General features: G+C 41.3%; 1 protein-coding gene across 2 annotated transcripts in view; it reads right to left on the reverse strand.

Moving 5' to 3' along the window:
• Positions 1-1,576: 1,576 nt before the first annotated feature.
• Positions 1,577-25,023, reverse strand: part of dcxr (dicarbonyl/L-xylulose reductase) — a 31,839-nt gene continuing 8,392 nt past the window's right edge. Inside the window, exons 3-8 of one of the 2 annotated variants that reach the window (XM_030399649.1) lie at positions 22,327-22,481; positions 22,140-22,182; positions 21,846-21,945; positions 6,439-6,503; positions 5,728-5,845; positions 1,577-1,820 (exon numbers count right to left, since the gene is read on the reverse strand). In XM_030399649.1, coding sequence (XP_030255509.1) covers positions 1,717-1,820; positions 5,728-5,845; positions 6,439-6,503; positions 21,846-21,945; positions 22,140-22,182; positions 22,327-22,481 — 585 coding nt within the window. In that variant the 3' untranslated portion in view covers positions 1,577-1,716. The remainder of the gene's footprint in view (positions 1,821-5,727; positions 5,846-6,438; positions 6,504-21,845; positions 21,946-22,139; positions 22,183-22,326; positions 22,482-25,023) is intronic. The other variant, XM_030399648.1, reaches the window with a different exon arrangement.

Consider the following 25,023-nt stretch of genomic DNA (forward strand, 5'->3'; position numbering starts at 1 on the left):
TCTTTATTCCACAAGCTACACTGCCAACATGAAAGAAAGTAAAATTCATTATTCAATGCTTAGCATAATTCCTCAGTATTGTTTAATAAATCTGTTTCTTCATACTAGCACATACTAATATGATAATATGATCATCTTGACAGTGAGGTGCACAGCCCTGAGGCATGGTGACGTGCATATCTCTTCATTGTAACTGGTAGGATAAGACCTGAGCTAGAAACATTTGTTCATTATACACACAAAGAGGAGACAAAAGGTTGACTGCTAGAGAGGTTGATTCACAGAACATTAATACCTATTTTGATAATCACTTCATCTTTCAAAGGGACAGTTAAGGCCAGACTTAAAATGTATGTTTGTCCTCGTAACTGTAGTGTTATTAACCATCTTGGTTGTTTGGTTGTGAGTTGCAGTTTTAAAAATATCGATTGTAGATATGTCTGCCTTCACTCCATTGTAATTTAACTAGATGTCACAAAAGAACTAAGCATTAATGTCTTCTTCCAGGAATCATGACCCGGTTACTCCAGATGATCCACACACCTTGTTGTCAGCAGTTTTGTGTAAGGGCCACTTTCTGTTCACCAAAATAGATCCACCAACCATCACTGCTTAGAAAGACGTGTGTATCTTCTCATGAACATGAGGCTGAAGCTCCTGACAGTTCAGTGTGACAAACCAATGCTGTCCCCCTCACACACACCAAAACATTAGATCGATAACCAACACTACAGGAAAGAGCAAAAACATGTTGTTTTGATTTTGGGCCTTTTAAGTCATTTCTTTATCTTATCCAATGTGCTGATTTGCTGTGTTTCTTTTTTTATGTGATTTATGACTGTTTCTTATATAAAATAATCAATTTGAAGACATAACCTGAGATGTGACAGGGACAGTGAGGGCAGTTACAACTACAAACAATACATATTATACCTTTACCTGTCCTGAACATCCACATGTTGAGGTGCAGGGTCAACCTGGGACACATAGTTTTCTGGATCCGGATCATCTTTGATTTGTATAGTGATTGTAATTGAATAAATAAAAATCAAGCTATATCTCCATGTACATGCCATAAATACAATCATATGACTGATCTTTGTCATATAGTTACAAGGTACAGCACAAGGTTTTTAAGGGCACTACTCTTTAAAAATAAAGATAAGCATTATTTTTGTCGAACAATATGTTTTAATTCTCTCCTATCCTCCTGTTCATCCTCTGAATTCCTTTAAATTTCCTGTTTGAAAATACTGCCAGAGACAACAGTTTGCACCATTTCTGTGTCCTTCCATCAAACTTTTCTAAAGTAAATTAGAAACATTTGAAAATGATAAAGATTATAAACATTTCACTCCTATACAGGAGGATTTTGATTGGCCAATCAAATAACTCTCCAGGGTTCTACAGGTGACCTCAGTCTGCGGCCGTGGTTATCAAAGCAAACACTGCTGTGAGACCAGTTCTGTCATGTTGTACGGTTGCATCAAGTGGCCATTATATTTAAAGGTAAGACTGAATATTCACATTCAGTGTTCTTCCAGTGTAAGGACATTAAACAGAGGGCACGTACAGGTTTGGTTGTGCACTGCTTGAGTTTAATCATTGATTAAATTGACCTCTATTTGATAAATGCAGTAAGATCAGCAGACGGGATGTATTTGTCGTTCTTCCTCTGAGAAGATGGGCAGTGTGCTGAGGTGGAACTCGTTCCAGTTAGCAGGCCAGGAAGCCTCCGTCCACTGGCAGAGTGACTCCATTGGTCATGTTGCTCTTATCACTCAGCAAGAATAAAATACTGTTCACCACGTCCTCCACCTCTGCACACAGGGAACAAATGTATGATGTGTAAGTTATGCAAGTTTTTACACTACATGAATGTAACACAGGAGACATTTAGTGAATACTAATGCTGACAATAAGATTAGATTAAAATATGATTGCAATCTTTGGCTACACATTGTCATCATGACCATGCTGCCAAGACAATCAGGATGTTATTACAGAGAATGTGAACACACATCCAAGTCCACAAAACACATGTAGACTGAATGAGCATGGGGGAAGAGCTGCTCCATTGGAATCTGCATTCCTGACTGTGAATCAACCATCAGCCTCCTTTCCGGCAGCCTGGTATAAACTCTGTGAGGAGGCTACATGGTGGGAACAAACCCTCCATATGTCTCTAAAGAGGAGGACAACCTGAAATTCAACAAGTATCTCCTCAAGTTACTCATTCTGAGAGTGAAGTGAGAAGAGGGAAAGTGATTTCATGTCTGTTTTTAAGCACAGAGCCTGACTCAGGATGTCGTTAGCCTAGCTTATTATAAAGACTTTAAAGCAACATTGTGGTAGAAATTGGTACATTATGCAATGTAGCATACTCTCTTAAAATAGTTGTAAATGTAGTTTGAAGGCAGTTCCATGTAAAATCCTATAGAAGTATTCCCGGAAATGTTGAAATATGCCTTTAATATGTGCCAGTAGTAAATAGATGAACTGGTGACTTGTCCTAGGTGCACCTTGCCTTTCACCCAATGCATGATAGGACACGATGTATCTGATATAACTTTGTTGGGGTTGTTGCTAGAACAACATAATGATGTTGCTCCCGTTCATTTACCAGGCTCAAGCCTTCTGGCTTGAATGGGTGTGTGTTGGATTTTCACTTAGTATGTTCTGTTTCTGTCTGACACAAATACTTGGTTAGGTTTAGGAAAACCTTTCACATTAACCACAGGTTTTAAAAGGATCATTTCTCCCATGTGCTTTGTGAATTGTGAATTTTTCCAAAGTCACAAAGCTACGACATATTGCAGAAAAGTGATTGGTCAGTTGCAATAATGTATGGAGGACTAAACCTGACATAAGTATAAATAAATAAATAAATGAATAAATAAATGCATAAATAAATACATAAATAAATAAATGCTGAAATAAATAAATGTATAAATAAATACATAAATAAATAATTGCATAAATAAATGAATGAATAAATAAATGCTGAAATAAATGTATAAATAAATCAATAAAAGTATAAATAAAAGAATAAATGCTTTTTATTTATTTCTACATTTCTGTTCAGCTACATTTATTTATTTCTGTATTTCTGTTCACCTACATTTATTTATTTCTGTATTTCTGTGTCAATATGTTAATGAAGTAGGAGGTTCCTAACCTCAGTCAAGAGCATGATTGGTAACAGGAGTGTGCTCGATGAGGGTCTACTACTTTTGCCTTACTAGCGGCGCTGATTCCTGTACACTGTACAGGAATGTCGCTGGCTACCAGCAAGCCCGCTCAGCTAACTGTTAGCTGCAGTTGTTGACATTTGTTCATGTAGCTCTGGTTTAGTTATGAATTTGACTGGCGTTCATTTTAACTTGCGAGGGTCCCAGGTGTGCTGGTGGTGTGGTTTGAGAATCGTGTCTGGAGAGAGAGGGGTCCTCAGCCATGTCCACTAACCAGAAAAAACATTCTGCTCATCGCTCCAAGTCATGTATATGTGTTTTCGTTTTGACGTGGCTTGAACACTTCTATCCACACGGAGATGCCGGGGCTGCGACTTGCAAACCACTGCTAGGCGAGCGCTACAGAGCACAACAGAGCACAAATCGTCCAAAGGTGCATGTTGTCGGTCTCATATCTTTGTCGTGAATGTCTGTACTCTCAAATAACTCATGGGTGGAACAGGCTGAGGCATTTGTTCACGCCGAGCGGCTCGAGAGCGGAGTGGAGACCCCTGTTAGCTTTTATGTTAGCTGTTAGCTGCTCGCTGTAGCACAGCGTCCAGGTTAACTTGTGACACCAGTTACCATCGGGTATTTTTCATTCCGCACTGCGTTCAAATGGTCACTTAAAGCCATCGTTCCGAGCCGCATACATCGTTATTAAGCTGAAGCTAAGTCAGTGTGAAAACTGTACACTGTCATACAGCCTGCTGGTTGTTGAAGAAAATCATTCAAGTCCTGTTGAGCAGTTTGCTGTGTTGATGTGTTTATTCAAAGAATACCGGTAAACTGGTGAACCGACAGGCACAGAGTGGGTCCGAGCCGGTGAGTCGACCCAGAGCAAATGAAACAGTAGCATTTTATACTGTAAGAACAAAGAATAGGGAAGGGCAGGTTCAAACAAAAGGTATGCAAAGGGAGGGGGTCTGCTCTTTGGAGGGAGTGAACAGCGGGGGGTGGGGGGGTATGGGGGACACATTTAATATAGTGATCAAACCAGGTCCAGACGTCTCTTGATCAACTGGTGTTACGCAAATGTGTATCTGGAGACAGACAGAAATGACCATTTTGGTCTGGAGGTCTAATGGCTCCCTCCAGGCGCCACCTCAAATGTGTATTTTCTTCCTCATGGTCAAACAGCCTGCAGAGTATGTTGACATCCAGCCCGAGCTCAGCGTGAGGTCTATTAGCTGTGGCAAATCGTGAGACGTCCAGATCAACCTGTGATACAAACACCAGTAGCGACAATGGTTCATAGGAAAGCCCAGACATGTATCTCACTCTCGATGGTAACAGGTGTCAACAGTTAACCTGGACGCTACGCTCTCAGCACTACAGCGAGCAGCCAACAGCTAAAAACTAACTGCTAACAGCTAACATAAGAGCTAACAGCGGTGTCCACGCCGCTCTTGAGCCGCTCGTCGTGAACAAATGCTTAATACTGTTCCACACATGAGCTGTTTGAGAGTACAGAGATTCACGACAAAGATATCAGACCGACAACATGCACTTTTGGACGATTTGTGCTCTGTAGCGCTCGTCTAACAGTGGTTTGCAGGTCGCAGCCCCAGCATCTCCGTGTGGATAGAAGTGTTCAAGCCACGTCAAAACGAATACACATATACATGACTTGGAGCGATGAGCAGAATGTTTTTCCTGGTTAGCGGACATGGCTAAGGACCCCGCTCTCTCCAGACAGGATTCTCAAACCACACCACCAGCACACCTGGGACCCTCGCAAGTTAAAATGAACGCCAGTTAACCTGTCACACTGGTCCAGGCCATTAAGCTAACTGGAGCTGGTTTACAACGTTACAGAGAGCAAGGATTGGGATCAAGAATCGTTTGCTTTTGTCTGGCTCTCCGATTTGACCAATCATGCTCTTGACTGAGGTTAGGACCTCCTACCTCCTCATTAACATATGGACACAGAAATACAGAAATAAATAAATGTATGTGAACAGAAATACAGAAATAAATAAATGTAGGTGAACAGAAATGTAGAAATAAATAAAAAGCATTTATTCTTTTATTTATACTTTTATTGATTTATTTATACATTTATTTCAGCATTTATTTATTCATTCATTTATTTATGCATTTATTTATTTATTTATACATTTATTTATTTATTTATTTATGCATTTATTTATTTATTCCTGTATTTATTTATATATTTATTCATGCATTTATTTATTCATTCATTTATTTATGCATTTATTTATTTATTTATTTATTTATGCATTTATGCATTTATTTATTTATACTTATGTCAGGGTTAGTCCTCCATAATAATGATCCTGGATGATGTTTCAGGAACAACAGCAATAGGATGATAACAGATTGTGCGTGACAGACTCAAAGGGTTACAGATAATCAAATGGATATGAACCACATGCCGTACGGGAAGACACGTTGCTGTATTTAAGAATGAAAAGATGAAAAGATAAAGTGTTTAGCTGCTGCTGAAGAACTGTATGTGAACTGAGTGTCTGACCTGCGAAGCGGCCGAGGGGGATGCGGGACGTCATGCTCTTGGCTTTTTCTGGGTCGCTCCAGCCTAAGCGACCCATCTCTGTCATCACCACTGTGGGGTTCACACTGTTCACACGGATCTGATCACAGCATCACACAGGTACATCAGTTAAAACAGTTCCAACAGACATTAAAGAAGCACCATTAAGATCCATTGTTGGGCTTCTCAGTAACTTCTCAGTACTGTGATTTATTAGTATTCTTCTGTGATACTCTACATAAGCGGAGGAGGTCCTCAGGTTTCTGCAGAAGCAGAAGTTGTTGTTTGATAATATTTTGAAGGTGTTTAAATATACACGTTCACATGAATCTGACACTAAAACTAAATGTGATTGAAGGTCTGGTTTAATATGACACAACATTTCACATAGGGGTCCCTGCCCCTGCTCTTTATCAGCTGAGGGGCCTTGGCCTGAAACTGTTGAAGAACCCATATTAGAGTGGAATGATCCACAATCATAGTGAGAGTGGACAGGATAAGGTCAGACTATACTCATTCCCTATAGTGTATGTCTAATATAATGCTCATGAAGTAGATATCAGTATCACCATCATATTATAATATACATGGGCTCCTATTGTTCCCATCACTCAGATGCATCATACTTTAATGAGAGAAAGTATGGTCCAAACCATTCAGACAAGTTTCCATGCTGTGTAAGTGTGAGGGTACCTGGTGGGGTCCCAACTCCAGAGCCATCACCTTCGTCAGCATGTCCAGGGCTCCTTTAGTGGCACCTGAACAATAACAGGAGCAAAAGGACTGATGAACAGAAACAGCAGAGGCTTCACTATCACCACTACCACCCTGTGGATCTGTAGTTTAATATGGTAGTTCATAGGTAATTATCTATACCATAATGCAAACCTTTCTGACTGACAGTCAATCAAACATGTAGTGCAGCAGATTAGTTAAAAAAAAAATAATCATTCACTTTGGTATACAAGCATGAAATTTGGCACAGATACTCTCTAAGGGCCACTATTTTGGAAAAAGGCGTTGGTCACTCAAAAATTCAATATGGCGGCCATTTTTCAAGATGGCTACCATTGCTATTCAATGCTTATTATATCAATTATTCAAACAGTGATCCAAGCATAACATTTGATACAAATACTCTCTAAAGGACATGTTAATGGAAAAAGACGCTTGTCCCTCAAAAATTCAAGATGGCTGCCATTTTTAAAGATGGCCACTGTTCCTGTTGAATATTAATTATTTCAATTGTTCAAATGGTGATACAAGCATAAAATTCGGCAGAAATACTCACTGAACACTGTTTTGGAAAACGGTATGTGCCACTCAAAAATTCAGGGTGGCGACCATTTCCAAGATGGCCAGCATTTCTGTCAAATAGTCATAATGTCTGCTTTGTCTGCCTCCTCTCCTTTGACCTGTCCCCGCCTGCATAGCTCTCAGGTTCATTGGGGTACAAAAGCCTCTCCACCATGGCAAGGTGCAGTCCACAGAGAGGAAGGGCCACTGTTAGAAAAAGGAAGTGGCCAGTAAAAATTTGGGATGGAAACCATTTTTCAAGATGGCTGCCATTCCTGTCCTATGTTCATTGCCACTGTTTCCAAATAGTGATACGGAAAATATGCCACAAATACTCTGTTAAGGCCACTTTTTGGAAAAATTGGATGGCCAATAAAAAATTCAAGATGGAGAACTTTTCCAAGATGGCCGTCATTTCGGTAGTATGTACACTGATGCACACATGCATGTTAGCAAAAATACTCTAGTGGCCATGCTTTTAGGAAAAGGCAATCGCAAAAATTCAAGATTCATTTTTCAAGGTTGGTGTTGCTTTAATAGTGTGCTCAGTTGTGAATGAGTTAAAAGGAAGGATGGGGGAAAAAAAACATAAGTTCTATTCACATTTTTACCAGCTCAAAGGCCTTGTGGTTAGACTGTCCAACCTGAGATTGAGAGGTTGTGCCCTGCCGAGTCATAGTAAAGACTGTTAAAAATGGTAGCCAATCCCTCCCTGCTTGGCAGTCAGCAAGTGTTGTATTGGGGGCAACATATCCAGGAAGGTGTACATATACATCACGGTCCAGAATCGGTAAATCGGCTCTCGGCCCACCCCAAGGCTACTTACTTTTTTATTCACATTTGCAATTGCAAGTGAAACCCAATCTAAAACATTTGCATCTTCCACGGCACACTGATTTGCAGCCACACTTGGCTAGTTGTTCACAACTTTGTGCAACTGGTGCATTTGCTGTCCAGAAGACCCCCATTGTTCACCAAGCTTTTTCCATCCCCAGTCAGCAGGATTCTCTGCTTCTGGCTGACACTGGGTTGCTTGACCCCATATGCAGCCTGCCTGATATGCAGCACGTTTAGTGTGTTGAAGCAGAGCTGCTCTTGTTGGAGGAATGGCTTCATATGGCCTGTTCTTTCGGGCAAACATGTCAAGTCTAGCCTCATCTACACTAACAGCTGTGCTTGATCGATCATACAGCAGGACCACAAACTTCTCAAGGATCTCCAGGTCACTATCAGTCAGAACAGGAGGGTATTGACTCGGTTTGCTGAAGATGAGAGAGGCCTGAGGAAAATGTCCCAGGTTTGCCAGGTAGTCTTTTTGCCTTTGTTGCGAAAGGCTGATACAGTATCACAACCTGTAAAGGCGTGAAAGAATAGAATGCCTTTGATCTTAACCGGCCCAATAACATGGTACAGGTCATGAACACCAATCCACCGTAGGCTCACACCATGCCCAAATGCAACCCACAGCTGCTGGAGACCAAAATCCTGGAGGGATGGGAAGATGCTAAATGCTATAACAAGAATATCAGTGTCATTGGCTTTGATCATTATGGATTTGCTGCCCTCCTCTGTGGCAGGTTTGGCATGTACAAAGATGCGGCTATCAGCCTCCTCATGGAAACATTTGTCTAGACGATCAAGACAGGTTTCAGATGTACTTAAGATATCGGGTCATTTGAACAATCTTGTCAGCAAGAAAGTGGAAGAGGTCTGTTTTGTTATCATTATGTCTCAGGAAATTGCGCCAATTTGATGGAACTTTATTCTTGTTTGTCACTTGGCGTCCACCTCCCTGGCCTCATTTGGATCTTGTTTCCATTTTGAGGCTTGACGGATTGCACACATCAAACACAATATTTGTGCTCTTGTACTTCATGGCATAAGCATGTATACTGGGTAGAACATCAAGTGCTGCATAGTCCTCAAATGTCTTCCTTCTTTTTGGTGGTAGTGTATGGACCAAAGCTGAACCATCTATGATGATGACTTCAGTTTTTTTTTCTGGGGAAGTGATGTAGGTTTCAAGGATGGAGGCCAGCTGCGATTTCTGGCAAGCATAAAGTTTTCCACCATCACTCAGTGCAGCGGGGTAGGGCTGATTCTCATGTTGGAAGAACTCCTGCAGGTCACAGGTTCTCTGCTCTGACAGGAGATAAAGAGTTTGGAGAATAGTTGGCAATCCTCCTTCACCAACTTTGATGGCTCAACAGTAGCGGTTTCTTGGCTGAAGAAGTCTACTCTATTTCTCTTGACTGGATCACAGAAAGTGGATTCAAGAGAAATGGCGGCCATCTTGAAAAATGGTTGCCATCTTGAATTTTTGAGGGACGAGCACTGTTTTCCAAAAAAACATTCTTAAGAGAGTATTTTCACAAAATGTTATGCCCATATGCCCACTGTTTGAAAAATTGACATGATGAGCATTTGACAGAAATAGTGGCCATCTTGAAAAAATGGCCGCCATTTTTGGGTGGCCAACGCCTTTTTCCCAAAAAGTGACCCTTAGAGAGTATCTGTGCCAAATTTCATGCTTGTATACCAATTTCAAGAACGATTCTCTTGAAATATGCCATTAATCTGCACTAATGTAAATAAATGTACACTCAGCAGTGTCCCTCCAGGCAGCCAAGAGGCTGTCATCATGGCTGCCTTCTGAGCCCCATCACCCATCATGGTACTGACCCAAAAGCGGTGACTGGACAGTGATTGTTTGGAACTGATGATCCAGTTGTGAGATGTTAGGAAGTGATATAAAACATGTTGGACGCCTCACATCATGTGCATGCGCAAGTAGTAACACGCGGACGCTGTGGAGGCTCTGTGTTTGGCAAGTTAAAACGTAACTACTATGCTCAAAATCTATCTGGTTTTGATTTCAAAACTCAAGTGGAACATATGACCTAAACTTCTTGTTAAGACTGAAGTAAATACCACTCACGATGACTGAAAAGGGGGCAGAGATGGTCGGCGAGACTGAAACTTTCATTATCTCTTACACCTGCCCTATGATTAAGGAAGATCAGGACAAAGGGAAGGAGCCCTCTTCTAAATGACCAAAACCTGGATCTTGGTCGGAATCAAACTCACCAGATAGTCCACCCTCTGCCAAGGTAAATCACCAGCTGTTGGCCTCTATTGAGATAAGACTCCGAAAGCTGGATATATTGGATGAGCTGCAGCAAGATGTCCAAGATCTGAAGCAGACCTCAGATTTCATATTCGCAACGTTGGATGAATATAAGAAGAAAACTGACGTACTGGAAATTACATTCACCAAACAAGAAAAAACGGTGAATCAGATAAAAACGGAAAATGGCCAGTTAAAGGAAAAAATGCTGAAGTTGACGACTAGATCTATGAGGGATAATTTGATCTTCTCCGAGATCACAGAAACTTCAGGTGAAGAAGTGAAGAAAACGCTGAAACAGTTCTTAATCAACGAATTACACATGGCTGTGGAGATGGTGGAAAAAATCCAGTTTGATCGTGTCCATAGGCTCCAACGCAGCAAAGAAAACCAAGGAAAGCCTCATTTATTGATGGCGAAGTTTGAACGATTCAAGGATAAAGCTCTTGTTAAAAGTTTCAGCAAACACCTGGCGGGTAAGCCGTATGGTGTGACCGACCAGTTCCCTCCAGAAATTGTGGCACGAAGGAGAAAGTTGATCCCCAAATTCAAAGAGCATCGGGAGAAGAAAGATGTGGTAAGACTCATTGTAGATAAGCTTTATATAAACGGTAGACTATTCAAGGATAAAGAAATCACACCGTGACTGTTTGGCCGCAACTAGACCACCCACACATGCAATGAAAAAAGGGGGAAAAAAAGAGAGAGACAATCTTCGGATATTTGAATGACTGTATTACTCATGCCCATTTCATTATGGTGGTCTTGTATGACAGGAGACTGAAAAGTTTAGGCTACTTATAGACAATGAGGATAATAATGCAAGAATGATTGTGGAAAGAGGAAAAGAGGGATTTGATTTGCTTGCCATATAAGTGAGTAAGATATTTTGTACCATTAATGATGGCCTCCACACACGTGTTAAGGTGGCGTTGCCTCTGCTGACCACCCAATTTATTATTTTTTTTTTTTGTATAAGTATATATTTGAATATTTTTATTGGATTTTTGACAAATATACAGTATGAAAACATTAAACAACGTCAATGCTTTGCACACACCCACCTCAATGGAAAAATAAATAAATAAACAAAAAATAAATAAATAAATAAATAAAACACAAATAAATAAATAAAATAAATAAAAATAGATCAAATAGAATGAAATAAAATAGGATGAAAAAGATAAAAATACAAAATAAATGAATAAATAAATAAAATTACAAAAATAGCTGCATAAAAAATCGAAAACAATTACATACATTTAAAAATCCAAAATCACAGGGCCCTTGTAGTTATTTACTCAACAGGGAGTTTCTCAACATGCAGCAGAAATGGCCGCCAAAGCTCTCTGAACTTTCCCTCCGAGCCTTGAATTATGTATCTTAATTGTTCCACCATGAGATGAGCCACCATGTCCATCACCCATCGTTTATGGGAAGGGGGAACTGACTTTTTCCATTTAAGCAGGATATTCCGCCGTGCCAAAAGTGTAGCAAAGGCCACTGCTGTGGCATGTGTGGCTGAGATGCTATAGTCCAGTTGCACCACCCCAAATAGGGCTGTGACAGGGTTCGGTTGAATTTTTATTTTCCACACTGCAGTGATGGTGTTAAAAACCCCCTCCCAAAAGTCTTTCAGTCTTGGGCAGAACCAAAACATGGTTAAGGGTGCCCGGGTCACATTTACACCTAGGGCAGTTCTCACTGGTTCCGGGAAACATTCTGGCAAGCCTGCTATTTGATAGGTGGAGTCTGTGTAGTACCTTAAATTGGAGGAGACCATGCCTGATACAAAGTTATGCACCCAGCCAACTGCCCTTCCCCATTCTGTCGCAGAAAGACCAGAGCCTAATTCCGCCTCCCACTGCTGTTTGATATGGTCCAAAGAGGGGGTTGCTGCCCTTTTGCAACATCTCATATATAGCAGACAAACACCCCCCCTGCCAAGGATCAACCTTCAAGCATTCTTCTAACCAGCCGCTCTGTATGTTTTGAAGAGAAGGGGAAAAATGTTTTTTGATAAAGCTTCGGACCTGCAGGTATCTGAAAAAATGTGATTGTGAAATATTGAGTTTTGCCCTTAACTGCTGAAATGACATGAAGTTGCCTTCTCTGAAGAAATCCCTGACTAAGCCTACCCCTTTTCTCGCCAGAGCTGGAAAGTCGTGTCAATAAGAGATGGTGGGAAGAGTGCATTTGCCGAGATGGGAGTTAAAGGGAGGCCCTGTTTGCACCCAAAATGGATTCTTAACTGTGTCCATATCTTAAGCGATCCCTGAGTCACTGGGTTGTGCCCAAGCGGTCTCTTACTTATTGGCAGTGGAGCACAGATTAAGGAGCTCAGTGCTATGGGACTGTAGGAATGCTGCTCCATGAGTTCCCAAAGGGGCATTTGCTCTCCCTCAGAAGGCCGCATCAAGATATTCAACTTGGACGTGTTAGCTGCCCAGTAGTAATGCATGTAATTTGGCATGGCCAACCCTCCTTCCTCCTTCCATCTTTCCAAGCACTCCTTTCTGATACGTGGTATTTCCTTGTTCCAAATAAACATCGAAGTAGCCCTATCCAGTTCTTTAAAAAATGACTTTGCAATGAATAGTGGAATGGTTTGGAAGAGAAATAAGAGTTTTGGCAATATTACCATCTTTACTGAATTTATGCTTCTAGCCATTGACAGAGGAAGTGTTGACCATCGTTCCATGTCTTTTTTTGCCTGTATTAGAGCTGGTTCGAAATTGTGTTTAAACAGGTCCCTATAATGTTTGGTCACCGACACTCCTAAATAGGTAAATTTGTCTTTACTTAACTTAAATTGGTAAGTTTCCAATTGCATTTGACTAGCTTTATCGTTGACTGGAAATATTATGCTTTTTGCCATATTCATTTTGTATCCTGAAATTAATCCAAAATCGGTGATGGTTTTCAGAGCACTTGGGATGGAGTTTCTGGGGTCAGACAAAAAAAGAAGGAGGTCGTCTGCATACAATGAAAGTTTGCGTATGTGTCCTCCTCTGCTAATTCCTGTTAATGTGCTGTCAGATCTCAGTGAAACAGCCAATGGCTCAATGGCAACATTGAAGAGCAGAGGGGACAGGGGACATCCCTGCCAAGTCCCTCTAAATAAAGAGAAATATTTTGACATATTATTGTTCGTCCTGACTGCAGCTTGTGGGCTGGTGTACAACAGATTCACCCAAGAACAGAACGAAGGTCCAAATCCCAAATATTTTAGGGCCGAAAGCAAATATTTATGCTCAGTTCTGTCGAATGCTTTATGGGCATCCAATGCAATAATAGCCTCAGCGACATTATTACTACCTGGAAGATACATTACATTATATACCCGGCGAAGATTACTATATAGCTGTCTACTCCTAATAAACCCTGTTTGATCAGCATGAATGATTTTGTCTAGCACCCGCTCCAATCTGTCTGCTAAAACTGTAGTTAGTATTTTATAGTCTCAGCAGAGCAAGCTCACTGGACGATAAGATTCACATTGCAGTGGGTCTTTATCCCTCTTGAGAAGCACTGAGATGGTAGCCTGTGTCATCGTTGGAGGAAGAGATTTGACCCTGAAGGCTTCGTCATACACTTTACATAATAAAGGGAGGAGTTTCAGTGAGAAAGTTCGATAGAATTCTATTGGAAATCCACCCGGCCCTGGGGATTTCCCAGATGTCATTTTCCTGACTGCCTGTTCTATTTCCATTAGCTGTACTCCACCCTCTATACTGTCTCTGTCTACATCCTCTGACCTAGGAACCCTGATCCTCCTAAAGAAATCCTCTACTAGCCCTTCTTCACACTGTTTAGAGGTGTATAACTCCTCATAAAATGCCTTAAATTGATCATTAATTCCCAGTTGATCTGTGACCATATTACCATCTTTATCTTTAACTGCCGATATGTGATTTGCTGCAGCCATTTGCTTTAGCTGATGACTTAACATCTTACTGGCCCTTTCCCCATGCTCAAAGTATTGCTGTCGTGATTTCAAATGCATGTCTATGGCCCTTTCATTCATCAGGAGGTCATATTCAGCTTGAAGTAATGATCTTTCCTTCAAAAGACCTGCAGATGGTGAGGCTGATTGACACTGATCAATTGATTTCAGTCTGTCACTGATGTCTAACAAACGCTTCATTTTTCTCTTCGAGCGACTCCCACTGTAGGAAATTATTTGCCCCCTTATGAAGGCCTTAAATGATTCCCACAAAAGGGTGTTTGTTTCAAGAAAAAAATCAATTTGTGTGTTGATGAACTGCACAAATTCCTCATCTGCCAAAAGTCTCGTGTTGAGCCACCATAGTGGCCTGGGAGGAGCCATGTCTGGGAATCTGAGATTTAAGATTATAGGACTGTGGTCTGATATTACTATTGTTTCGTAGTCTGTCGAAATTAAGAAGGGGAGAAGTCTAGGGTCTAACAAAAAGTAATCAATTCTGGAATACGATTGATGTGGTGGGGAAAAAAAAGAGAACTGTTTTGATGTCGGGTGTCTAAATCTCCAAGGATCTACCATCCTGTAGGTCTGCAGAAATGCGTTAATACACTGATAAGAGTTATTTAATGAAGTGCCAGTGTTGTGACTTGGATGAGAGCGGTCTAGTGTTGGATGAAGAACACAGCTGAAGTCCCCCCCAAGTATTAGATTCTACCTGTCGAGGTCAGGAAGGAGTGAGAATGTATTTTAAAAGAACTGTCTATTATCCCAGTTAGGGGCGTAAATATTTGCTAGTATTACTGGTGTGTTACCTAGAGTTCCTTGTACAATTACATAGCGTCCATCTTTGTCTTGAATTGTATTAAGCTCCTTGAATTGTACTGATCTGTGTAAAAGTATCGCCACACCCCTAGCTTTACAGTTGAAAGAGGAGTGATACGTTTGTGTGAAACCTGCTCTTTTAATTTTATTCTGATCCTGTTTTAATAAGTGTGTTTCCTGAAAGTACACAAATGAAGGAACACTTTATTACGTTTTATTGGATGGTTGAGCCCTCGAACATTCCAGCTCACCACTCTAACCCCGACTCCAGATACCTTGTTACCACTCGCTGCCATAGTGAGCATGATCTATCTGGCGTTGCCGATGAGCCCAAATTTCTGACCTCCAGTATGTCCTCTGATCTGCTGTGACCCAGACACCCATACAGCAACCATCCTGCAACACATACTTGAGAAACGTACAAAACCCTGCATAGTATACCTGACCCAGAGGAGACAAAGTACAGGGAAAGCAAAACATAAAAAGACGAACAAACATAAAAAGGTGTGCAATGCAATCATCGAACATTATAACCTCAAACAACATGTTCAAAACCTCGTCTGCCATAAACAGTGGCCTCAGATACAAAACGAAACCAAAACAAAAAAGAGACCAGGGTTACTCCTAGTCCAGGTCCAAATCCGACTCAGACTTACAGTGAATGAGCTTACCATAAAAGCCCAGCTCAAACGAATATATTACCCATATGTTAATATTAATAATGCAGTTTGATTTGTTCACAATTTGACCCAAAACTGAGAGTGAGAGAAGGACAGAAGAGAGTGCCTCTCACCCCATAGGTTTAGCAGTGTTCTCTAAGAGTAATTTCAACATACCTGCACAGTCATATTGAACAGTAGGCCACGTGCGCATTTTTGTTTTTTCCTTAAAAGTAATTTGCAGGTGATTTTACCAGTTCAGTCGCCATTCGGGTCGGTCGTGCCATCGTATCTTTTATGTCTGGACCCTATCTGGTGACAGATTTTTCACTATGAAGTCTTTAGCCTGACCCGGGTCCTTGAAGCGAGCCTCCTTCCCGTTCGGGGTGGTAATCCTCAGTATGGCCGGGTACAGAAGACCATAGCGAACGTTCTCGTAGTTTCGTAGCAGCGCCCTTAACTCAGTGAAGGCTGCCCGCTGCTTACTCACCGCCTGCGTATAATCCGGGAGGAGCGAGATCTTGTCACCTGCCACTGTTGTAATCGGACGGCGCTCCGTTGCCTTGCGAAGAATAGCTTCTTTTTCCCCGAAATAATGGCATCGAACAATTATCGCCCGAGGCGGCACGTTCTCATCCGTGGGTTTGCTGCGAAGACTACGGTGCGCTCGGTCCAAGAGCGGTGGTTTATCGAAGGCCAGTGTCTCTTTCAGCAAACGTGCAACAAAGTCGGACAATCTTCCACCATTTTCACCGTCCCTCTTTCACTCCCATGATTCGGATATTGCAGAGGCGGGACCTCACCTCCAGGTCCTCGCACCGCTCCTTTAGAGTAGACACCTCTCTCTTTACTGCTAGCTTCTCTGCCTCCAGGGTGCTAATAGCATCGGAATGGCCGCTCACCGCTGATTCCAACTCTGTTACCCGGCCCGCCGTAGCCTCCACGGTGGCGCTCATCTTTTCCACAGTGTCCTGTAGTCCGCGAAGTTGGACCGAGTGGGCAGACGCAGTACTTGCAATTTTTTCCATAACTTCCTCTCGGAGTTTACTGATGGCTGCTAGTATTGCTTGTTGCGCACTAGCATTAGCGCTGCCGTTAGCTTCTTGGGGCTCAACGTTCCTGGCGCTTTGACTTTTAGGCATGATGGAAGTAACTCGCTGATAAAAGGCTATAAACCTTCTCAGTTGAACATAAACTGAAATGGCCTCAGTCCAGGTCAAATGTGCACTGAAATTGAAGCGTTGTTCTTGAAATTGTAACTATTTACCGAAGAGCTGGGCTCAAACACGTCTTCACATGGCTCCGCACAGACCGGAAGTCCCCCCCAATTTTAAAAAAATGTTATTTTATTTTATGTTTTATATGTGATGGTTCAATACTATTATTATTATTTTTTTTTAAGTATTTTTTTGACCTTTTATGGCTTTATTATTATAGTATAGCTGAAGATATGACAGGAAACAGGGGGAGAGAGAGGGGGAATGACACGCAGCAAAGGGACCCAGGCTGGGAGGCAGCACATGGGACGCGTGCTCTACCAACTGAGCTAAACGGCACTCCCATGGTTCAATATTATTAAAGATTGTCTATGGACATAAATAGGTTGGTTATAGGGAGTTATAACTGTAATGGGTTAGCTTACAATATAAAAAGAAATTAGGTTTTCAAATGGCTTAAAGATAAATGTACATTTGACATTATATGTTTACAAGAAACACACTCTGTTAAAGGATGAAATGAAATGGATGAGAGAATGGGGAGGACATATTTTTTTTATTCATGGATCTACCAATCAAAGGGGGGTATCAATCCTTATTGAAAAGAATATTGAATATGTAATCCATACAACTCTATGAGATACAGAAGGAAGATGGATTATTGTAGACTGCACAATTAAATCTCTACGATTATGCTTAGTTAATCTATATGCACCAAATAAGGATGATGCCACTTTTTTTGAATGTATTCAAGAGACCATTCAGAATCTAAAAGGTTGTGGGTCTAATATTATCATTACAGGAGATGTTAATACGGTGTTGGACACCATGATGGACAGGACTGGAAATTCTTCAGTTAATTATCATCCACATGCACATGGAGCTATCCAGACCCTGATGTCCTCCCTTGATTTAATTGATATATGGTAACTAAAAAATCCCCCAAAAATGAGATGTTCAAAGACATCTACAACTGATATAAGTGAACATATGCGTTCAGATCATTCACTTATAACCCTCCAGGTGATGACTGATAATTTTCATAGAGGTCCAGGTTTCTGGAAGTTTAATCTGTCTTTATTACAGGATGATTTGTTTGTTGAAAATACAAAAACATTTATTTCAGATTTTTTCAAGTTTAATATTGTTAGTGCTAACCCACATATTGTATGGGATTCCTTTAAGTGTTCGTTCAGGGGATATTGCATAAAATATTCTTCTTGGAAACATAGGTTGAACAAACGTTATGAAAATGAATTGATTCAAGAGATTAAAAAAAAAAGTTAAATGAAGAAATTGATGAGGACGGTGAAACCTTTTTAGATATATATGCTACTTTGGAAAATAAACAGAGAGTTAGAGAGACTCTACCATAAAAAAGCTAGTGGCATTAGAATTAATTCCAGAGCTACATGGATGGAGAAGGGTGAGAAATGTACTAACTTCTTTTTAAAATTGGTTCATAGAAATCAAACAAGGAAAAATATTACTCAACTGGAGACTGAAGATAAAAATCTTAGAGGAAGAAAAATCCTTTTTTCAAAATATTTACACTCTAGTACTAGAACAGAGCTGTCCACCTCCAGACCTCTACCAATCCTTTCTCCCCAACTCTTATCCTAAAAAATTGTCAGATTTACAGAAACAAGATTATGAAGGTATGATCTATGAGGAGGAGCTTCGTCAAGCAATAAATTCCTTTAAATCAGGTAAATCACCTAGACTAGATCGGATCCCGATTGAATTTTACAAAATATGTTTTGATTATATAAAAGATCCCATTCTAGCATCTTTCAATTATTCTTTTGAGGTTGGTAGATTGTCTGGAACTCAGCAAGAGGGACTGATCTCTCTTCTCCTAAAACAAGAGGCAACTGGTCAATACAAAGATCCAGTTAAATAAAAAAATTGGAGACCCTTAACTCTATTGTGTTGTGATAACAGAATATTGTCTAAATGTATCACCTCTAGAATTAAAACGGTTATGCATGGAATTATTGATAAAGATCAGAATGGATTTATTGAGGGTAGATTTATTGGGGATAGTATAAGACATCTCTTGGAAATTATTGAACTTTATGAGAAAGGAAAGAAACCTGGTTTAATTTTTGTGGCCGATTTTGAAAAAGATTTCGATACAGTGAAATGGGAGTACATTTATAAATGTTTGGAATTTTTTAATTTTGGTATTTCTTTGATAAGTTGGGTTAGAGCACTATATAATAATCCATTAAGTAGAATTATAAACAGTGGCCATTTATCACAAAGTTTCCTATTATAGAGGAAACATTAGCGATAAAAATTAGGAATAATATCAATATTAAAGGTTTGAGTAATTATGGGTTAGAATCAAAGATTTCGTTATAAGCGGATGATACAATTTTCTTTTTATCACCCAAAGAAAATTATTTGAATGCATTACTTAAAGATTTGGTTCAGTTTGCAGAATTGTCTGGTTTGAAGCCAAATTATGATAAATGTATTATTTTGCGATTAGGTTCACTACATGGAACTACATTCAAACTTTCTTGTAATCCAACACTGATGTGGTCAGATGGACCAATAGATATATTTGGTATTCATATTCCAAAAAGGATTGATGAACTGGTAAAAATTAACTTTGAGAATAAACTTCAAAAAATGAAAAAAGTGTTATGTCCATGGAAATCAACAACATTATCTTTATTTGGGAAAGTCACCCTTGTTAATTCATTGTGTGCCTCTCAGTTTACTCATTTGTTAATGTCTCTTCCATCCCCTAACAAGGTTTTTTACAAGAAGTATGATGAATTAGTCTTTAATTTTATATGGAATAATAAACCAGAAAAGATTAAGAGAAAATATTTATATAATTCTTTGGATGAAAGAGGTGTCAAAATAATTAATCTGAAGGCACTGAATCTGTCCTTAAAAGCGTCTTGGGTACAGAAAATATATTGTAATCCCAACTGGAGCTCCTCTTGCTTCTTGCGCAATATACACCCAATATTCAAGTATAATTTATTTATGTTTGCACAAATTTCAAATACCCATTTTCAGTGTCTGCAAAATATTTTTATAAACCTATCACCTTTTTTTAAAGATATGATACAGGCATGGCTACATTTCCAGTATTTTCCACCTGAGTCTGTAGATGCCATTTTGCAACAAATGATATGGTTTAATTCTAATATACTGATCAACAGATTACCTATTTTGTGGGAGCATTTTGTTAAAAAAGGCATTATCTTTGTAAATGATGTAATGGATTTGAATGGTATTATTTATTCATATAAAACATTCTGTCCCTTAGTTTGGAGGAAAAAAGTTAAAAACACAAAAAGAAAATTGTTGGTATGTAAACGTCTTATAAAAAATTACCTGTGGCTTAAAGGGAAAAAGATAAACCCCTTAATGCACAAGTTTTTCTTGAGGGCATATAATTTAAATAAGGAGCCAGATAAATTTCAATCTTATTGGGAGGGGATATTTGATACCCCTTTGCCATGGCGACAGGTGTATAATCTAACTTATAATTCTATCACAGATACTAAATCACAATATTTCCAAATAAGAATTCTATATAAAATTTTGCCCACAAGAAAAATGCTTTGCATTTGGGCGTTACAAGCGTATCAAAACTGTTGTTTTTGTAAAACTGAAATTGAAGATATGTTGCATCTTTTCTGGTTTTGTCCATATGTGGTTATGTTATGGATGGAATTGGAAAAATGGTTAGCCTTAAACTCCCTTGTGTTGTGCCCTCAAACAATAATCCTCGGTGAATTAAGAAATAGATGTCCAAATGTTTTAAATACAGTTATTTTTCTTGATAAGAGATTTATTGTTGAACTGAAAGGAAAAGAATTTCTGACATTGTTTAACCTTCTCCCCTTTTTGAAACATTATTTTCAGTTAGAGGGTATTATCGCAAGAAGACAGCAAAAGATCAAGGATTATGAAAGAAAATGGAATACATTAAGGCCTTGGTTAAAAGACTGAGGATGATGAATCTTTTTATTTATTTATTTATTTATTTTTTTGGTAAAGGTGTTCTTGTTTGTTTGGCTTTTTTATTTTGTAAGTCACTTGTGAAAGATGTTTGTTTGCTTTGTGTGTCCTTGTGGTCTGTATTTACTGTTTTAATGTAACTAGTGCATTGCCCGTAGGAAGCATGTATTTCTATAGAAAAGTGGGAGGTTCAGTAGCTTTTTCATGGATGGCAAAATGAGGTTGTGTTTGAAGGTGGGACGTCAGGGATATAACTTTTGATTATACCATTATATTATTTCACCTTAAGAACTATTTACCTTGTCTTGTTTGGTGTCATTATTTTCAGCACAACCTCCCATCACCTCCTCTCCCCTCCCATCACCTCCTCTCCCCTCCCATCACCTCCTCTCATCTCCTCTCCCCGCCCATCATCTCCTCTCCCCTCCCATCACCTCCTCTCATCTCTTGTCCCCTCCCATCACCTCCTCTCATCTCCTCTCCCCTCCCATCACCTCCTCTCCCCTCCCATCACCTCCTCTCCCCTCCCATCACCTACTCTCATCTCATTCTCCCTGCCCATCACCTCCTCTCCCCTCCCATCACCTCCTCTCATCTCTTGTCCCCTCCCATCACCTACTCTCATCTCCTCTCCCCTCCCATCACCTCCTCTCCCCGCCCATCACCTCCTCTCATCTCCTCTCCCCTCCCATCACCTCCTCTTGTCTCTTGTCCCCTCCCATCACCTCCTCTCATCTCCTCTCCCCTCCCATCACCTCCTCTCCCCTCCCATCACCTACTCTCTTCTCCTCTCCCTGCCCATCACCTCCTCACAGACAGTGCTCTGTATCAGTACTGGCAGGTCCATGCTGCCTCCTGCTGGATAACACTGAAACGTAATTAATATCTTTTCTGAGCTGTGGTTTGATTTGATTGTATCATAATCTGGGGTGGAAAATGAATATCTATTCAGTTTTCAAAAAGAAAATGTTAAATGACTGTCCCTTTTTTTTGGAATAATGACTAAGTAAACGCTGGAACATGGCTGCTCCTCTGTTACTCACAGTAGACGGTGTGGTCTCTGAGGGCGCACTGCGAGGCCTGGCTGGACACATTGACAATGGAGCCTCCTGATCCTCTGGCCTTCATACCACGAGCCACTATCTGACCACAGAGACATAGCACTGTTTGACGCAACAGAAGCACATCAATGAGGCAGCAGCAGAGTTTAAGATGTTTGTTGAGCAGAATATCTGCTGCTGTCAAATATGTGGACATCATCTATATCAACCCAGCTCACAGCACAAATGGAAAGGGCAAATGGTGCATGTAGATGTACTGAAGAGCCATTATTGTACCTGGGAAACATGCAGCACAGCTTTCACATTGACACTGAACGACCTGGAGATGACAGAACATAACACACAGAAAAGGTTGCCACTAGACAAACAGTAAAGCCTGAGTCTAATGTGCTGACCATGATGACAGGTTGCTGCTGCAGCTTCCTGCCTGGAAATCATGACATTATTCTGGACACTGTCTTACTGGTCAAACTGGTCAGGTGTGACGTCCAGGAACGGCTGCAGACTGGCACAGGCAGCATTATTCACCAGCAGATCGATGGGGCCGAGGTTCTGCAGGGTGGCCTCTGTGGCCCCCCAGTCTGCCAGGTCCACACAGAGGGGAGTGATGGAGGCACACTGTGGGAGGAGGCCGGCAGCCGACATGTCAGTGCAGGTGACAGAAGAGGAGGAATGAATGTCTAGGGCTGGGCGATAAAACAATAACGATATCTATCACGAGAGACACGTGATCAATATCAATATAAAATACGTTCGATAGAACGTTCGATAATTTCACTGAACTCTGTTAAAAAAAAACAGGAAAAAAACCCTGATCCAGGACCGCAAGGCATTCTGGGGGATGTGGGCAGAGGAAGGGCTTTAACCTCTCGACCTGTCCCGGCCCACCAAGATTGGTGGTATGAACAAACTCACTCGCTCTTTGGTAACCTAGCAACAACCTGTTGAGTGACATGCACAGTAGCACTTTCATGTTCGCCATCGTGCCTCATAACTGCTTTAACAAAAAGAACGGCGTGGAGTGAAAGGAGAAAATGAGAGCGACAGCGTGAGAGGACATTGTGGATAAAAGAGGAAAGGTCACGTCACCAGTTTGGCAGTATTTTGGAAAGTGTTTCCCCTAAATGCATTCTACTGGATTTTCAGTGCCACCACAAAAAAAGACGTGATTTCTGTAGGTTTAATAGAATAGAATAGAATTACTTTAATGATCCCAGACTGGGAAATTATTTTGTCACAGCAGCAGTGGGTCTGCAAAAAATATATACAGTGCAAAATATACTATAAACAATAATAATATATACAACAAAACAGCAGAGAGACCAGAGTTCTCTGTTAGGCAGAGGTGAGAGAGTTGTTGTATAAAGTGATGGATTGTGGCAGGAAAGATTTCCTGTATCTGTTGCTACGACAGCGAAGCTGAAGCGGCCTTCCGGAGAAGGTGCTCCGCTGTCTGACCAGTGTGAGTTGGAGAGGGTGGAGAGGATTATCCATGATGGATAACAGTTTTTTCAGTGTCCTCCTCTCCACCACAGCCTCCAGAGTGTCCTGTTTGCAGCCAATCACAGAGCCAGCCTTCCTGATCAGTTTGTTGAGTCTGTTGGTGTCGCTGGCTCCAATGCTGCTTCCCCAACAAACCACAGCAAAGAAAAGTACACTGGCCACCACAGACTGATAAAAGATCTCCAACATCTTGCTGCACACGTTGAAGGATCTCAGCTTCCTCAGGAAGTAAAGTCTGCTCATCCCCTTCTTGTAAACAGCTTCAGTGTTAGATCTCCAGTCCAGTCTGTGGTTGATGGTAACACCCAGGTACTTGTAATCCTCCACCGCCTCCACATCCTTTCCCAGAATGCACAGAGGTTGGAAAGCCGTCTTCCTCTTCTTCCTGAAATCTATCACCATCTCTTTGGTCTTGCTGATGTTCAGCCGCAGGTGATTCTGTCCAGTCCACTCCACCAAGTTGTCTACCAGTGCCCTGTACTCCTCCTCCTGTCCCTCACTTATACACCCAACAACAGCCGAGTCGTCAGAAAACTTTTGCAGGTGACACGACCCGGTGTTGTACTGAAAGTCAGTGGTGTATAAGGTGAACAGGAAAGGAGACAGTACAGTCCCCTGTGGAGCTCCTGTATCACTAACCACCGCATCAGACAGAACACTGCCCATACGGACAAACTGTGGCCTGCCTGTCAGGTAGTCAGTAATCCAGGAGATCATTGTGTCGTCTACACCCATCACCCGCAGCTTCTCCCCCAGTAGCAGTGGCTGAATGGTGTTAAAAGCACTAGAGAAATCAAAGAATGTGATTCTCACAGTACCTCCTCCACCATCCAGGTGTGAATGGGCTCGTTGCAGCAGGTAGATGACAGCGTCATCAACTCCCAAGTGGGGCTGGTAAGCAAATTGCAGAGGGTCTAGCAGGGCTCTCACCTGCGGCCTCAGGTTGGCCAAAACCAGTCTCTCCAGCACCTTCATGACGTAAGATGTGAGGGCCACTGGTCGATAGTCATTGAGGCCTGATGGTGTCGACTTCTTTGGAACAGGAACCAGGCAGGAAGTCTTCCAAAGCACCGGTATTCTCTCCTGACCCAGGCTCAGGTTGTAGAGGTGTTGTAAGACAGGAGACAGCTGGCTGGCACATGTCTTCAGGATCCTGGGGCTGATACCGTCAGGGCCTGCAGCCTTCTGCTGGTGGAGTCTCTCCAGCTGTCTCCTAACCTGGCCTGCAGTCACAAGCCCCTTTCACACTGCCGTTTGCATACGGGGATCCTGCGCCAATTCTCCGCACCCTCCCCTCTGTGAAAGTTTCAGATGCGGAGAGGGGGGAAATTTGGCTCCGGCGCTGATCCGCCTCTGGAGGTAGTATCAGGGCCGCATTATTGGTGAGCCGTCCCAGTGTGAACGGATAATCCAGAGACGCGGAGCGAGGGCGTGTCTGTCGTGCAGTCTGATAACTACACAGGTCCTTCACTCAACTAAATACAGAGAAATGTCCCACAAAGCAACGTTACAGGACCGAACAAAAGTAACGTAGTTACTGTAACTGTCTTTGGCAACTTATATGAGGAAAACAAATACCACAGCTGTATGTGGAGAAGCGTCTGTCCTCCTGTCTGTCCTACCGACTCTTCCTCACATTTCTGCTAAAAAAAACCAG

Source organism: Sparus aurata, chromosome 20, assembly GCF_900880675.1.
Source record: "Sparus aurata chromosome 20, fSpaAur1.1, whole genome shotgun sequence".
Lineage (NCBI taxonomy): Eukaryota > Metazoa > Chordata > Actinopteri > Spariformes > Sparidae > Sparus > Sparus aurata.